The sequence below is a fragment of the Egretta garzetta genome, unplaced genomic scaffold (genome assembly GCF_000687185.1).
Source record: "Egretta garzetta isolate BGI_Z169 unplaced genomic scaffold, ASM68718v1 scaffold51, whole genome shotgun sequence".
Classification (NCBI taxonomy): domain Eukaryota; kingdom Metazoa; phylum Chordata; class Aves; order Pelecaniformes; family Ardeidae; genus Egretta; species Egretta garzetta.
In genome coordinates, this window is record NW_009258549.1 from 100,074 (window position 1) to 115,806 (window position 15,733).

General features: G+C 44.5%; 1 protein-coding gene across 1 annotated transcript in view; it reads right to left on the reverse strand.

The window, feature by feature from the left end:
• The window catches only part of PRDM4 (PR/SET domain 4), a 16,627-nt gene extending 2,207 nt beyond the window's left edge, over positions 1 to 14,420 (reverse strand). Inside the window, 9 exon segments of the mRNA XM_009647796.2 lie at positions 2,404 to 2,718; positions 3,218 to 3,345; positions 4,520 to 4,605; positions 5,353 to 5,471; positions 6,701 to 6,850; positions 10,505 to 11,299; positions 13,381 to 13,566; positions 14,227 to 14,365; positions 14,367 to 14,420. Coding sequence (XP_009646091.2) covers positions 2,404 to 2,718; positions 3,218 to 3,345; positions 4,520 to 4,605; positions 5,353 to 5,471; positions 6,701 to 6,850; positions 10,505 to 11,299; positions 13,381 to 13,566; positions 14,227 to 14,365; positions 14,367 to 14,420 — 1,972 coding nt within the window.
• Positions 14,421 to 15,733: the final 1,313 nt, after the last annotated feature.

Consider the following 15,733-nt stretch of genomic DNA (forward strand, 5'->3'; position numbering starts at 1 on the left):
GATGCTCAGTTCTGCACTTTGTCCTTCTGAACACCACTGATTCCTCGTCCTCCAGTGCTTGGGGTCAGTCAGCCTTTCCTGTAAGGCAGACTTTCTGCTTCTTGTCTACACCAACTGTGCCTCCCTGTTCTGCGTATCAAAACATCACCAGGAGACATGTAAGTTTTCCAGCAAAGAGATTCAGGCAAACGCTTAACAAGGCCAGGCTATCCAAGATGAATTCTTGAGCAAAAATAATGGCGGCCTCCTTTTTAATAGTAACCACAGCAGCCATCTAGTTACTGTGCATTAGTACACCCCCATCTCCCACAGGAACTGTATCTGATGCGTTACTGGAGCCCAGCGGCATTTGATGCACTGCATTGCCTTGTCTAGAAAAACAAGTTCTGTTGTCTAACAAACACACAGGTACAAAGCTCACTGGCTCTTTGGTAACTTCTGCGTTTTATCCCATTTTTCCACTTATTTGTAGTTCTTCCATTGTTCTTTGCCAGAAATAGTTCACAACCCCTGCACGCCACTGAATTCAGACTACATTTGAATACCACTTGAATCCCTGTCCCACTAAGCATTCTGTGGTGGTGTATACCACGTTGGTACTTGATCAGTTTATTGAAACTCCTCACCTACTGAGCCCACAGCTTCCTATGCTGGACTGAAGCATGCTGAACTCCCAGTTTTATTCCCTTTCCAGCTTTGTGATTTGCATTCTGTGATTCCCAATAGCTATATTTCACCCTTACTGGGGGGGAAAAAAAAAAAAAAGGCAAAAATAGCCACACTGTCTATTGCTGGCCTGTACTTGACCTTCACCTTCTCCCCTGTCCTCACTCGGTGCTAAATCCATGCCTTTTCGTATTTCCTTTCTTCTTATACAGCTGAAAAATCTTTCACTATTTTGTTTTCCGCTTTCAGCGCTCATTCACTGATCTGTTGGCAATTCTCCTTTTATCCCCAAAGCCTCTAGCAATAGCCAAATGCCCACAGAAGTCAACAGCATCTTCAGACTTCAGTTTTGATGAGTGACAGAGCTGAGCCTTATCCACATCAGTCTGACCCCACAGTCACCAATTTCAGTCTTGTGCCATTTCCTTAAGATGAAAAACAATTCAAGGAAAGGGGGTAGAGATCTCAGCCCCATATTTAAGTGGACAACTGTCCACATTATAAGCTCTCAAACCCAGCTGGCTTTTTCTCATGAGCAGAAGGGAACCCTTGTTTTATCATAGCTGCCAGCCCTGGACCTGCTGTGTGGGAACAAAGGGCTTCTGTCGCCCAGATGAAGGCCGACACTTCTTCCCAAGCGCAATCAACTTCAACTCATCAAACACTTTTAGACATGGCACTATCAGGCAGAACACAGGTCTACATACTGTCCCACAAGCACCCACACCACTGAACCCGGTGCAGTCCTATCCCATGCCAACCAGCGCACTCTCAGGCAGTGCCTATGCATTAGTTGGGGTCAGCATAGACTAGAGATCATTCCCACAGTCAGGATGCTGCCACCCTTAGAAAGGTAGGTTGAGGGAGGCGATTCTACCCCTCTACTCCGCTCCTGTGAGACCCCCCCTGGAGTAGTGCATCCAGTTCTAGGGTCCCCAGTACAGAACAGACACGGACCCATTGGAGGGTGTCCAGAGAAAGGCCATGAAAATGATGGGCTGGAACACCTCTCCTATAAGGAAAGGCTGAGAGAGTTGGGGGTGTTCAATCTGGAGAAGAGAAGGCTCCGGGGAGATCTTATTGAGGCTTTTCAGTACTTTAGGCAGGCTTATAAGAAAGACAGAGAGACTTTTTACCAAGGCTGTATGACAGAACAAGGGCCAATGGTTTTAAACTGAAAGAGGATAGATCTAGATTGGACATAAAGAGGAGATTTTTTTAAAATTAGAGCGGTGAGACACTGGAACAGGTTTGCCCAGAGAAGCTGTGGATGCCCCACTGCTGGAAGCATTCAAGGTCAGGTAGGATGGCGCTTCGAGTGATCTGGTCTAGTGAAAGATGTCCCTGCCCATGGCAAAGGGGCTGGACTAGCTGAGTTTTAAAGGTCCCTTCCAACCCAAACCATTCTATGATTCTGTGTTTCCAAGAGCTTAGATTTATAGACACAAGTTGCACTCTGCCAAGTGGCCAAGGATCAGAGAAAACAGGTCCTGACCCAGCGTTTTACTAGCACCTCTATAAAGTCCCCAGCCCTTACCTGTGTGTATCTTGAGGTGTGTCCGTAGGTTGCTAGGATCACTGAAAGCTTTGCTACAGAAATCGCACTTGTGCGGCTTCATGCCCATGTGCCCCATGAAGTGGACGTGGAGCTTGGAAGGGGAGATGAAAGCCTGGGGGCACATGGAGCACGCTGATCCAGCGTTTTACTAGCACCTCTATAAAGTCCCCAGCCCTTACCTGTGTGTATCTTGAGGTGTGTCCGTAGGTTGCTAGGATCACTGAAAGCTTTGCTACAGAAATCGCACTTGTGCGGCTTCATGCCCATGTGCCCCATGAAGTGGACGTGGAGCTTGGAAGGGGAGATGAAAGCCTGGGGGCACATGGAGCACTTCCACTTCCTCTCCTTGCCATGGCCTGGCCCATGGCTGCTGCTGTGCCCCTGACTGGGGAGGTGGTTGTGAATATGGCTGCTCAAATGGGCCTTGAAGTCCGCATAGGAAGCGCATTCCTTTCCGCAGTGGCAGACGTGCACGTCCGGATGTTCGGGGACACCTTTGGGCACAAAAGCATCACTTTTAATGAGGCACAGCAAGGCCTAAGAGAGCGTGAGCGTGATCTATGTTAACACTTTGTCTGCCAGCTGCAGAGATTTTTCACCCCTGCTCCTTTCAGCTCTGGTGCTTGTTTTTTCAGCCATTTCAAATGTTTTGAGGGGCTCAACTTTGGAATGGTTTTGAGCACAGCTCCACTAAACCTAAATTATCACAACCAAAGGTGGGGGAGGGTAGGAACATCTTCAGCTAGCAAAACTCCCTTAGCACCAGATGGATGAACAGAAGAAAACCAACTCATTTTCTTCAAAACTGCCATCTTTTACTCCTGATCAGTGGAATTAGACAGCTCGAAATGTAAAAGGAAACCATGACGCGCACCACTAGGAACTGAGAAGGAACGCAATGCACTACCAAGCCACAGTGCCCAGAGATGGCACTAGAAGGGAATTCAAGCTGAGTACTCCCTGCAGAGCCAGCAAAGATGAGTGCTTACTTACCAAGCTGTCGTGCATAGTCCCGACTGTAATAAAACAGAAGCTCGTGTTCAGGTGGGATGTCCCGAGAGGTGCAAAAGTAAATTTTTCCATCATGAGGATAAGCTACCAGATTCTGCTCTTCCCGGTTCCTATAGCAATAACAAGAGCTATGAAAAAAAGCCCTCCGAAAATAATGACTTTTTGAGAGAGAGAAAAAAAAGAAGGCAATTCCTATAAATAGGTAATGAGAGAACCTCAATGCTTGTCAGCACATTATAAAAACTTGCATGTCTGTCACTTCTGTCCTTCTTTATTTAAGGAAAGGAAAACTGGACCTTGAGAGCCAATCTGCTCCACCAAATGATACATTTTTCACACCACTGCGACACCTTGCTGAGAAAATTATTAATAGACATTAGAGTGGGCTGAGAGAAGAGAGTTTATGATCTCTTAAGAAGCTACAAAAATATGTATTTTTTTCATATAAACCCCCTTAAGACATAAAGAACACATGAGGGAGAAATAAATATCATTAAAGTCTCAAACCAAAATTATCTTCAAAAATAACTCTTGCTGAAAAGCATATCCAAGATGCAATAATTCATCTTCTGAAGCTGTATCTTGCATATGTTTGTTCCCAGTATCTGAAATCAGCAAAAGCTCTGCCCCACTGCAGTGGGAGATCAAGCATTAACTTCTTGACTCCTGCATATGGGAGCAGTTAAATGAATTGCAGGGGAAACCTACTTTGTGTCACAGAGCAATAGGAAAGCTTCAGCCTTCTCAGTGGACCATGTATAGAGCAATACCGAAGGCAGCCTGGACAGTTTTCATCGCAGGCTCCAGAAAGACTGAAAAGGACAGCTTCTTGTGAGCTGTAAGTGCTTGGAACCTGGCCAAAAGAACCCAGGGACACTTGGCTAATAAAGTATTAAAAATCAAAAAGACAATCAACATCATCTTCACCGATGTATGCAAAAGGAATGTGAGAAAGGGAAAGCAATAACAAGCTAATGCACAGTAAGCCAATATAAAAAGAACCTGGTTTAAAGCTTTAGAACACGGGAAATAAAGTATGGGAGCAGGTTTGGGGCTGTTTTACTAAAGCATATGTACTGGTTCCCCCGTAACATTCTCCACTGACTGCTCTGTTTCATTCTCCCTACCCGTCCAAGATGCCTGGATAGTTCCTGAAGGTCCCTTGGTCCTGAGCTCATCACCCATCTGGGCAGTCAGTGCAGCAGTGCACGTTCTCCAGCACAGCCTTGTATGAGCCTGCAGCTCAGACTCCAAGCTACTTAGCACGGTACAGGTGGTTCTCACCTGGCTTTGCGTACAAACATCATCCAGTTACATTCATTTTCATCAGTTGTAATGATGCAGAACTCCAGGACACCATTGTGATAGATCTACCGGGAAAAACAAACCCAATCTTAGGGCAAAGCACAGGAACAAATGCAGTGAAAGCCAGCTTCTTTGTTTAGGAGAGGATGTGTTTACCTAGAACAAGCCAGGAGGTCTCCATTGCCACTGCCAAGACCACAGCCTTGTTCTTACTCCTTACTTTCCCCTTCACACAGGAATCTTGACCTCTCTGCTACCCAGGAGGCTAGAAAAACTGTTTATCAGCACCTTTCCCACACACCACCTTTAGCTCCCAGCAGAAATGCACTCGGCTGGCTTTCTTAAAAGCCAAGTCTTGTGAATAATAATATCTGGGCAAACAGTACATGTTTTATTTATATAGATCAATCTTACTTTCTGAACATGAAAGTTGTGACTGTTGTGTGAATGATGTGAAAAAGCAAGCTTTCCTAAAACAAATCATTCATCACCTGAGGGAATTTTCAATAAACAAACAAACAAGTGTTGCCTAGTAATTCACATACAATCTCTGCTGCAACTCCACACAGATATGGGAAACCACATCCAGCCCTTTAAAAGAAAAGGCATTAAAGAAGTTCGTTGTATTTCAGGATTACCAGCATATCACATGGTATACAGCTCTGCTATGCTGATATCAAGTATTAAACAATCAAACTGCATTCATTTTGATTTTTGGCAAGGATGATAATGTTAAAGCTGCTGCGTCATTTGGTGGCTTTCACCAGATAAAGGCGTGCCTGCAGACCCTGTGAGCCGTAACATCCACTGACCTTCCAGATGTGACAAGCTGCTTTGTCCGTCCAGTCAGCCACCTCCAGAGAATGGCTCTGCTGCCCGATCAAAGGTCCGAAACACGTCCTTACAGGAATGGTTTCTCGTGTCCACACACCTATCATTAGAAGACCAAAATCTGCAGAAATCAATTATTTAAACAACTAATCATGCATAACAACGAGGCGGGAAGTTTATGAGATAACGCTCCAGGGGTAATATCTAGGCAAAAGATCATCAAAGCTTCTACTTCACATGTAAAACACACCTAAGGCAGAGACAAGAACCACCACCACCACATGACACTACTGGGAGCCGCTTTGGTTTAATTACAAATATTTATTTTGTTTGTCAAAAGCAAGTAATTTACTTTTTAGTAAGCTATACAGCTAAGATCCTAGCCACTTGTACCAATTAAAGTTTTCATGGCACTTTCTGCAGAAGCAGAAAATACTAGTTTCAGTAACTACATTTCGCCTACCTAATCCCCAGGAATTTCCAGAACTGTTGCTGGGCATTGTTAAGCAGCTTCTGCATTTCTCCCCAGAGGCAGCTGTATTTCTGTCATGGGCAGAGGGATTCCTGCGTGTATATTATTTATTATTAAACATTTTTATATATATATAGGTCTACATGAATAAACTGAATAGCTTTTAGGAATAAACTGGAAACTAGTGCAGCTTGCAAAGAACAGATGTAATCTACTCTCAACAAGCAGCATCGCTAAGCAAGCCAATAATCATTCTCTAGCCTTCAGATCCTTAGGGTACTCTTCGATTTCCAGGTGACAATGGTTGTGAAATACAGTAACAAGGTCCACATCCAATGACAAGGTCACAGTCTACATGCCAAATGCAAATGGGAGGAGGGGAAAAAAAAAAAAAAAAAAAAAAAAAAAAGGCACTCGTGATCAATTCTCCAATGAGAGTATCCAGAAGACCCACAGGTAGCAAACCAAGCTGATGAACAAGCAGACAGAAATTTCCTCCGTTATTTCTAATTGTTATCTTCCCCCAAACTCCAATTGCTGTAATGTCTCCTTATCAAAGCTGTGCCTGGACTGTTTAGCACACAATAAAAATAAACACCGTACCTTGTTTGTACTTGACCTTATCAAGCATTTCAGTAAGGCTCTGTGGCAGCACCCCTAGATTCTAGCTGAAGTCTAAGCAGTAACCAGAGGACAAGAAGCTCTTGTACAATGTAAGTCAGGGTGATTACAGAAGAGAGAACCACCTCTCTATTGCAGTGTTTCTTTCCCACATTAAATTCCCTGCGGTTTTTGATTTCAGGCAATGAGTGTTTTTTAAACTGCTGCATAGAAACATATAGTCATCTGATTCTTACCTGCTTCAGCTCCCATGATAGACTGCCGGAGGACAAGCTGCTTAGGCAGAGAAAGCCTGGCTCGGCTCTCTATTGGGGTGTCAGGGACAAAGGTGACGGGCCCATGATCTGGGCAGTCCGATGGATATGCCTTGTCACACAGTGTGCACCCTGCAGAGAAGGGAAGGGACAACAGGGATTAAGAAGATGCAACAGCCCCCACGGTGCAATCAGCTCCCTGCCAACATGTTTCAGCTCAGCCCCTGGCAAAGGCTACTTCTATCTGGTTTAGCTCATCTGCTTTACTAGCTTTTAATCAGAAGAATACAAACCATACAGTCACATTGACTCCAATGTGCATGTCGCTGCTCCTGTCAAATTCAGATCAAATATGAGGATCTCCACCTGCCCTCCTGATGGTGACGTAATCATTTAGACTCTAGACTACCCCTACAGGGGCAATCTGTCAATGGGACAGAGTCCACTCTTCATCAAAACTACTGTGAGTCCGATGGCAGTCTCCCCAGAGCTGGCAGTAATGCTGATGATGGAAGAGATGTTTTCTCTCTGATCACAACTGAAACTACCTTTATTGGCAGCAAAATTCAAGCCATACCAAATGAAACACTTTCTAACTGGTTATAGTTTTGGAATTTACCAGGACCACAAGAATTTTCTTGCATGTAGAACCTCAAGGATATTCACACAAAGGAATAGTAAGGTCTTCTTTCTAAAATTTTTCTAGTCTGAACCCACAAATCCCCCTATCTCCATTTAAATTCAGACAAAGTGCAAACCTTCACAGCAGCAAAAACCTGACCTCACTGCTGCTTTTAAAGGACCTACTACAATAAACTCATACGGTACACCTCTCTGGGATGCCACAGAATGGAACACAAAAAAAGCCCCAAAAGAATCAGTAGCATCACTTTCCCAATCTGTCATTCAGCATAAGTACTGCTGAAAAATAAACCACTGAAAGTCTTCAGTCTAATAAATTCGGGAAAAAGTACAGCATAAAATGCTCTCACCTAGAAAAACTACGTTAATTTTAATTTTCTATGAATGGAGCAACTGACACCTCCTCAGCAACCATCCTCCTGATAAATCATTCTTGTTCTGAAGAAAGATGCTCAGCTAATTAAGCAGAATCTCCACAAAGACTTTCTTTGGCCTCTTGATGAGCCAACCCCAGTATAAAAGACTCACAGAAGTAGTCTTCAGCAGGCATGAACAGCAGTTCCATTACTATTTGTTTGAACAGATTTTTGGGACGCTCCTTTCATACATCAGAGTACCAGAATCTGACCCCATAGAAAATATAGTTTAAGCAACTACACAATTACAGATAGGAAGGTACTCAGAAAATTATTAGGTACAGCCTATACAAGAACTGCTTCATGTGCACAGATGACATGTAGGAGGAATACAGCAACGACAACAACCAGACCTGAGTAATGAGAAACACTATTTAGAACAGCTGGTTTTAAGCATTGCCTAGCACACACCACTATGGGTCTGTGGCCTAGCCCCAAGGAGAGGCAAAGAGGAAGAAAAGCAAGTTCTAGGCATGTGACATTACCACTTGGAAAGGTTTAGGGATTCATACAATTTTAAGAAGTTGGAAAAAAAAGATCCTACATTCTACAGGAAACGTGATATACCATTTCCTTTCCATTTCTGTCCTTGCCAAACAATGTGGCGGGATTGTGGCAGGAAATCACAGTGATTAATTTGCTGATTTGGGTACCCAAAACTGTAAACAAAGATGATGAATAAAAGGGCTACTTAAAAGTTTCACAAACATTTATGACTGTAGCAAAGGCACACTTTTTTTTTCCCCTCTTAGGAAGAGTTGTCCTGGTTTCGGCTGGGATAGAGCTAATTTTCTTCATAGTAGCTAGCATAGTGCTGTGTTTTGGATTTAGTACCAGAAGAATGTTGATAACACACTGATGTTTTCAGCTGTTGCCAAGTAGTGCTCAGACTACTCAAGGACTTTTTGAGCTTCTCCTGCTTGCCCAGGTGCATAACAAGCTGGGAGTACAGCACAGCTAGCACAGCTAACCCAAACTGACCAAAGAGCTATTCCATACCATATAACGTCATGCTCGGGGGGGGGGGTTAGTTCGGTCGGTCGGTCGCGGGGAGACTGCTCGCGGCTCGGGGACTGCTCGCGGCTCGGGACGGGCTGGGCATCGGTCGGTGGGTGGTGAGCAATTGCCTTGTGCCTCATTCGTTTTGTATATTCTGTATATTCTGTTATCATTCTCATTATTACTATTATTATTATTTTCTCTTATTAAACTGTCTTTATCTCAGCCCTCGGCTCTAACCTTTTATTTTCTTTCCGATTCTCTCCCCTATCCCACTGAGGGAGGGGGGGGAGTGAGCGAGCGGCTGCGTGGTGCTGAGTTGCCAGCCGGGTTAAACCATGACAAGAGTGTAAGAAGTTTTCTGAAAAAGGCCCCGATTCCTACGTTCTTAGTGCGGAAAAACCACCAAGAGGCTCTAAAACAACTCCTCCTTGCTGTCATCTGTCTGGACGCAAATTCATGTTTTATTCAGGAGAGGTTTAAAAACAACAAAAAAAAGTTAAAATTTAAGCCTTCCCAAGTCAAAGATCTATTTTGCAAATCACATGAAAGCACTAGGCATGCAATAGCCATTATAACATCCTACCAATGGGGAACATCACCTGAGCAGCAGCTTAGGACTATTTTAAGTATAGTGACAATAAGCTGGCACATCAAATCTCACTTAGGTGAATAAGAGAAGTGATTTCACATGAGCATGTTGGATATCATATTATTTTGACCATTATTTGTTCGACATGCAGCAGACGCTTGTACGAACTTCCGAGTGTATCAACTGTAAAACTCTTCCTCTAGGAGTTGTGAATTCATCATAGTTCTACACCCACCTGATTTTAAGTTGTATTTTATCCCACAGAATAAAAGTTTCAATTCAAATGTCGGACTAAAAGCTTGTCTTCAGGCTCTGGCAGTTGTAGGGCCAGATTACGTGCAAAACCAGCACCCAGCAATGCTACCACAACTAATAAAACTGAATATAAAAGCTGGCCTTATGCTTCAGTGGGAAGCCAGACATGCTGCAAGTGGAAGTTCAAATCTCTGTCCCAGACAGCGAGAACTTCACAATTCTCAAACACCATTCCTTGAATGATGACAGGATTGAGAGAGCACAACGTCCAGTGCTCCTCAATTCCTAGGAGATCAACCAACCTCTGGACTGAAGTCCTTTGATGAGACTAATTAAGAATATTAAAAACTTCCCGCCCTTTCTGCTCTTTTTCCTAGTAGGTTCTGTTGAAAACAGTATTTTCATGATGATTGTTCACAGTTTAATAAAAATTTTGCAAAATCACATCATGTCGTACTCGACAACTATACCCACTCAATGAAATGTATGGCTTGTGGTGGTGTTTGTTGCTTTTTTTTTTTTAATGGAGCAAGAAGAGTCACTTGTGATGTGACTTTAAAAAACAGAAGTCTTATTGCAAAGGATAATAACATATCCACAAAAGGCAAGAGGTTCATAAAGAACTCAGCTGCCAACATCAAGGCAACATGGGAGATGGATACAAAGAGAACAATGTTAAACGTCCTGTTATGTCTACTTCCAACTAGCATCGTTTCAGCAAGGTTAATCTGCCACTGCAGATGTTCCAACTTCCGTGGACTTGTTAAATAACAAAGGTTCTTTCACCAGATCTGTAAGACTAGCAGCAAGAGTCCTGTCATCCCACCAGACTACAGCTACATAACAAACCCTACCCCAAGAAAGCAGGAAATGCCCACTCACATATGGTAAACAAGGTTGCCATGTTCTCCTTGTTCGAATTGGAGTCTTCCATTTGCAGAGAGGATGGTACGAAGGCAAGATTGTCTGCAGACACATCCACGTGACTTGGCCCCATGGCTACTTCCTGATTTATGGAAGACACTGCCACCGGCTCCAGGCTGAGGCCCACTTCATGCAAGGCGACTGAGTCCAGGGAAGCTAGGTTGTGTGAGGTAGAGAGCGCCACACTCACAGAGTTGGTGCTCATGGCCACAGTATGAATGGAGTCATTTAGTGTGCTGTCCGATATTCCTGTCACCCGCCCGGCGATGTGGTCGGGCTCCATGACGACAGGGAGTTCCAAAGTGCTACCGTGAATGGGAATGACGCCGCCGTGCCCCACTGCGTCCGACGTCAAGTTACTCCCCACTGTGTCTACAGCTAAAGGTTCGTGGCTCCGGGAGCCATTTGGGATCTGCGAATGATCCCCGGCTACATCATCCATTGTAAGTTCCTCTGTCATCCCATCTGTAGAGATAGGGCTGGTTACCCTCGAAACGCTCTCCATAGTGATTGTAGTATCCAGTGCTACCTCATGGCTGTCACTAGGATGCAGATTTTGAGCACCATGGGTGTTCACTGTGCGGGAGTCCATGGAGACAATCCCTGGTTCCAGCCCCACGGTTCCACTAGGCTGGTAGGGATCTAGGGCTGAGGGATTGCTGGAGACTGACAATGCCGGATTGCTATCAACATTTATAGTGTTGGGATGGATGTACTGAGGTGGAGGTCTGTCAGCCAAGTAAGATAAGATACCTGGTAGAATGAGAGAGGGGAGGAGAACAGAGTGAGATGAAATCAGTTTTCAAATCTTCGACAAAAAGTACCCCATCATCAAAGCATAGTACATTAAGACCTAGATCCTTGAAGACATGCTCTTTATATTATGTCCAATTAAAACCCACTAATTCTAAAATGTGGCTCACAAACACATGCCAACCCACTACTCTTGTCAAAGTATTATTTGACAACAAATACAGAGCTTCCATTCAACAGGATTTGTCAAACAGTTATTTGCCAAACTCTGAACAGCCAAGTTTCTGGTGGCATCTAACCTAGACTCCTCAGTACAGAGACTGAATCAGGCAGAGTTTCTTCACATTTTAGGCATAATTTTTCATTCTCAAGAAATAGCTCACAAAGGATGAAGAACTGCTAGTGGAATCTAACATTTGATAATCCCTTGTTCACCTTTGCTAGGAGAAGTAGGAACAGTTCTCCAGGATACACCCTTTTTGCTTCGGTATTTAGTTTTAACTATGAGTACTTCCTTCTTCTAAGACTAAGAGACACAACTGTCCATCTCAGAGATCAACTGCAATTCTGAAGAACCAAGGTAAGTTCTCTCAGAGGTATCGTGAGTCATCTGCTGTCTTTCCTTAGATGAAAAGTATGTTGTTTCTTGTAAAACAATAGCCCAGTTAAATTTAAATAAGAAATCCTAACATCTTTTCTGGTAGTTCTGGAAAGATCCCCAGTGCCAAACAACCTTGGAACTTAAGATACAAAGAAACACTAACCTGTATTTACATACTACCAACTTCTCTTGTTGGACAAAGTTAAAAAAAAAAAATCTTTGGAGGAAATACATCAGCACATTCAAGTAAACAGTACTTCCAGCAAAGACAGAGACAGATTTTGCAGATTCTGCAAGATCTGAGTCAGCATGTTTCTTTTTGGCCTTGAACCCTATAAGCCATTTGTTTTGTAAAAGTTCAGATGTGTCCGTTGTTACAAGCATGCAAGCACGGGTACTCTCTCTGCAGCATAACCCCATTAAAAATGGCTAAGCCAAGAAACGGGCAGTTTAATTTAATCAGCTGCATCAAACATTTCTGCACACCATGCTGCCCTGTGGCTTGAACAAGGAGGAGCCTTGAAGGCAGCAAGATGACAGAGGGAAGGCTCCTATGAAACGTCAAGCTAAACATCAAGCAGACCAGAAAGAAAAAAATTCATTTCTGCATAAATTATTCCAGCTCAGAAGAACGGCAAATACCTTCAGTCCTCAAATGCACTGTCTCCTCCTCTACTCTTTGCCCACAAAATGCACAGGCATGTAATGCAGGAGGTAGGGTTACTCCTAAGCAGCTGGCAAGTTCAGCCACTAGTCATCAGGTAGCTGATGAGATCTGGGCTGCTATATTTCTTTTCCTAACCTAAGCTGAACCAACAACACTCACTGGGTGACCTTAAAGAATTTTATCTACCCCCTTCTACCCTGTCAATCTTAGCTACATAACAAAACAAGGACTACATTTAAAGCTCAAATTTCTGTGTCTTCATATACTAACATGTAAAATTCCACATTTATACTCTAAAACACATGTGAGAGATTAATCGAGATAGAAATCAGTATGTTAGGCCTTCAGAAACCAACCTTGAACAAACGTGAAGAAAACCTATGCCATGAGCTAAAGGGGTAGGAAAGAGCCCAAACTCTTCAGCTGATAGCCTGCTCTTTTTCAGCTTTGAACTACTGTAACCTACCATCATGCTTCAGGCTACAGGAGAAAAAAAAAAAAAGCAGCAGTTTTGAACTAAAGTGATTTGAGATGGAAACCAGGCATGCTTTCTTTTCTGTTAATCTTAAAAACAAAGCATCAGGAGGAGTGACCAGAGGTTCAGTTTAAGTAGAAAATACCCTGCAGTTCTCTTCATAGGCATACATAGAAACAGAGACCTGAAAATAAAGGTGTGTAAATGACACAATAGACTCCACACAAACTCCAGGAATTTACAGCTCTGCAAAATAGTCTTTCCTGCTTCAGGACAAAAATAGGTGGCCCTTAAAACAATTTCCCTCTGTTCCCATCCATCAGCACCAGACCACTTACCAGGTAGAATGTGTCTGAAATAGCTGCTCTCCAGGTGAGGGTATGGTGGCGGAGGTAGGGTGTAGTTTCTCTCTGGTATACCACACATCACTCCTCGATCCCCAATACCCATTGGGAGCATCAGAGACAGAGCAGAGGGCAAGGAACTCAAGGAGGGGCCCAAGTTTGGAATTGCAACAGGCAAGCCTGCAAAAGAAAATGCCCATTTAAATTAAATGGAACAACTTAAGCTTATGAACACACAAGCTAACAAAGAGGTTACTAATTCCTCAGGAGCTCCTGGTGGAAGTACAGCATGGTACTGTCAAAGTAAGGTGGCAAGCTTCAAAGGAAGGATCACAGTTATCACAGCAATGAGAAGCATGCCTGAATGTGGCTAGACCTTTTTTGGATACGTTGAGTAGCGCCCACTTCTACTTTACAACTGTAATGTTGTCTATGTAGCCCCCTGAAAAAGAGAGCTACAAAAACAGTTTTGCTTTGCAGGTTAATAAATAATTATTTTCACCTGAGTGAAGATAGACATAGGTGGAGACAGATTTGCAGCTACAGTTCATATTTCAAAGGATTCTGCTACCACCCACCCACCCACAGTGCAAGCCACCCCACTGGAACAAAATGAGACTCCCATTAAGGTGTAAGCCTGGTAAGCACACGTTCCTTTTGCTTTGCCCACATAAGCAATGGTTTATGGTCTACCCTTCCACAATTCTACATCACCTCATTACCTGCTAAAGACATGACTTGCTACCAGAGCAAGCAGTGCTACCCAGTTAAGAACATTCCCGTGACAGTAAAACACAGAGCATAAGCTGCAACACCCTTTGTGGGAGCTTTGCCCGTTACCTGGTGCTGGTATGGCGTTGTGAGTGGGTGACGCTGCCAATCCCAAGTGACTCCCTGAGACCGGCAGGGCATTGCTCACAGAGGATGAGGTCAGCTGGTCCATCCCTACAGGACTCAAGTTCATTTCATTCATTCTGGGGAGCGGGGAACACAGAAGAGAGGGGAAAAAGAAAGAGAAACAGAAGCAAGAGCATTCCTGATTACTGACTGTACTGTGATGAGGAAGGGCTGAGCAAACAAACTTAAAATCAGATATAGACACATAAAAACTCTGCCCTAGAAAGCTAAGCATAAAGCACATCAACCGCTCACACCGTGATCACATCATGATCAATACATATTGATCATATTAGATAGCAATAACCAAGATTAAAAAGCCAGTTCAAAAAGACAACTCGGACCACAGCTTTTTCCTTGCCATCCAGAAAACAAAGGCTTACTCCTTGTAGTCAAAGTCACTGTGATTTAAGTATTGTGAACACAGATCAATCTGCAAGCCGAATGTCACAGTTACTCAGACAACGGCATCTGATTTGTGTTTCACGACTTCTGGACACCACGTTCATGTTCAAAAACCAAAGTCAGGGGAGAGGAGGGGAAAAGATCACTTAAAACTGGTAATGGACACAAAACATCTAATTCACCACCAGTTCGAATGAGGCTGATAGTGACAACAGTCACCCCTGCAGAACAGCCATTGCAGAGAGTTTTAACAGGCTGTCTCAGTCTGGTTCTGCAGACGTGACACATGCTCCTATCACATTAAAAACTGGCACCATGGATGACACGTTATCGCAGAGCGATCAACCAGTGGCTCTTGAGTGCCTGCACCTCTCAAGCTACTCAAGTGGGCGCACACCACAAAAAAAACATGCCAGCTTGGGTGCATCCGTCCTCTGGGGTCTCCAGCTGCACATGCAGCCTGAACCAGTCCACGGGGAGACACCAAGGAGACATGGTCACCTCCCACTCGTCAACAACTTTGCAAGCTCTGCCTGGCCTTAGCTCTGCCCACCCTGGCACTCGTGCCCACACACTGGCTCTAATCAGCGGTCCATAGGGCCAGCAAGACCAGCTGCCCCCACAGCGGTCACAACCCCGGCAACAAGACCGAACAGCCTCCATGCCAGCCCGAGCCTCTCGGGCGCCCTTTGCAAGCAGCAGGCCCCAGCTCTGCGGCACCGACGGAGTGCTGGAGCATGGGTTGCCACTCCAGCAAGGAAAGGCACCGCTCACCCTGGAGAAACGGTCAAATGCACCAAGCTCACGCAAGTTGACCCGAAGGTCTGAGCTGCGCAGATGGAGTCGCCGACTTTAACCTCGCTTCTGCCCAGTTTTCGCATCGCGCGCTCTCCTACCCCGGCCGACTGCCCCGCTTGCCTCCAGAGACGGCTCTGCAGGGACGGTGCCGAGGGGCCCGGCTACCCGGTGGGGCCGGGGATATCCCCCCCCTTTCCCGGCCCAAACGGCAGATGAGGCTGGTGATGCCCGAGGAAAGCATCCACCA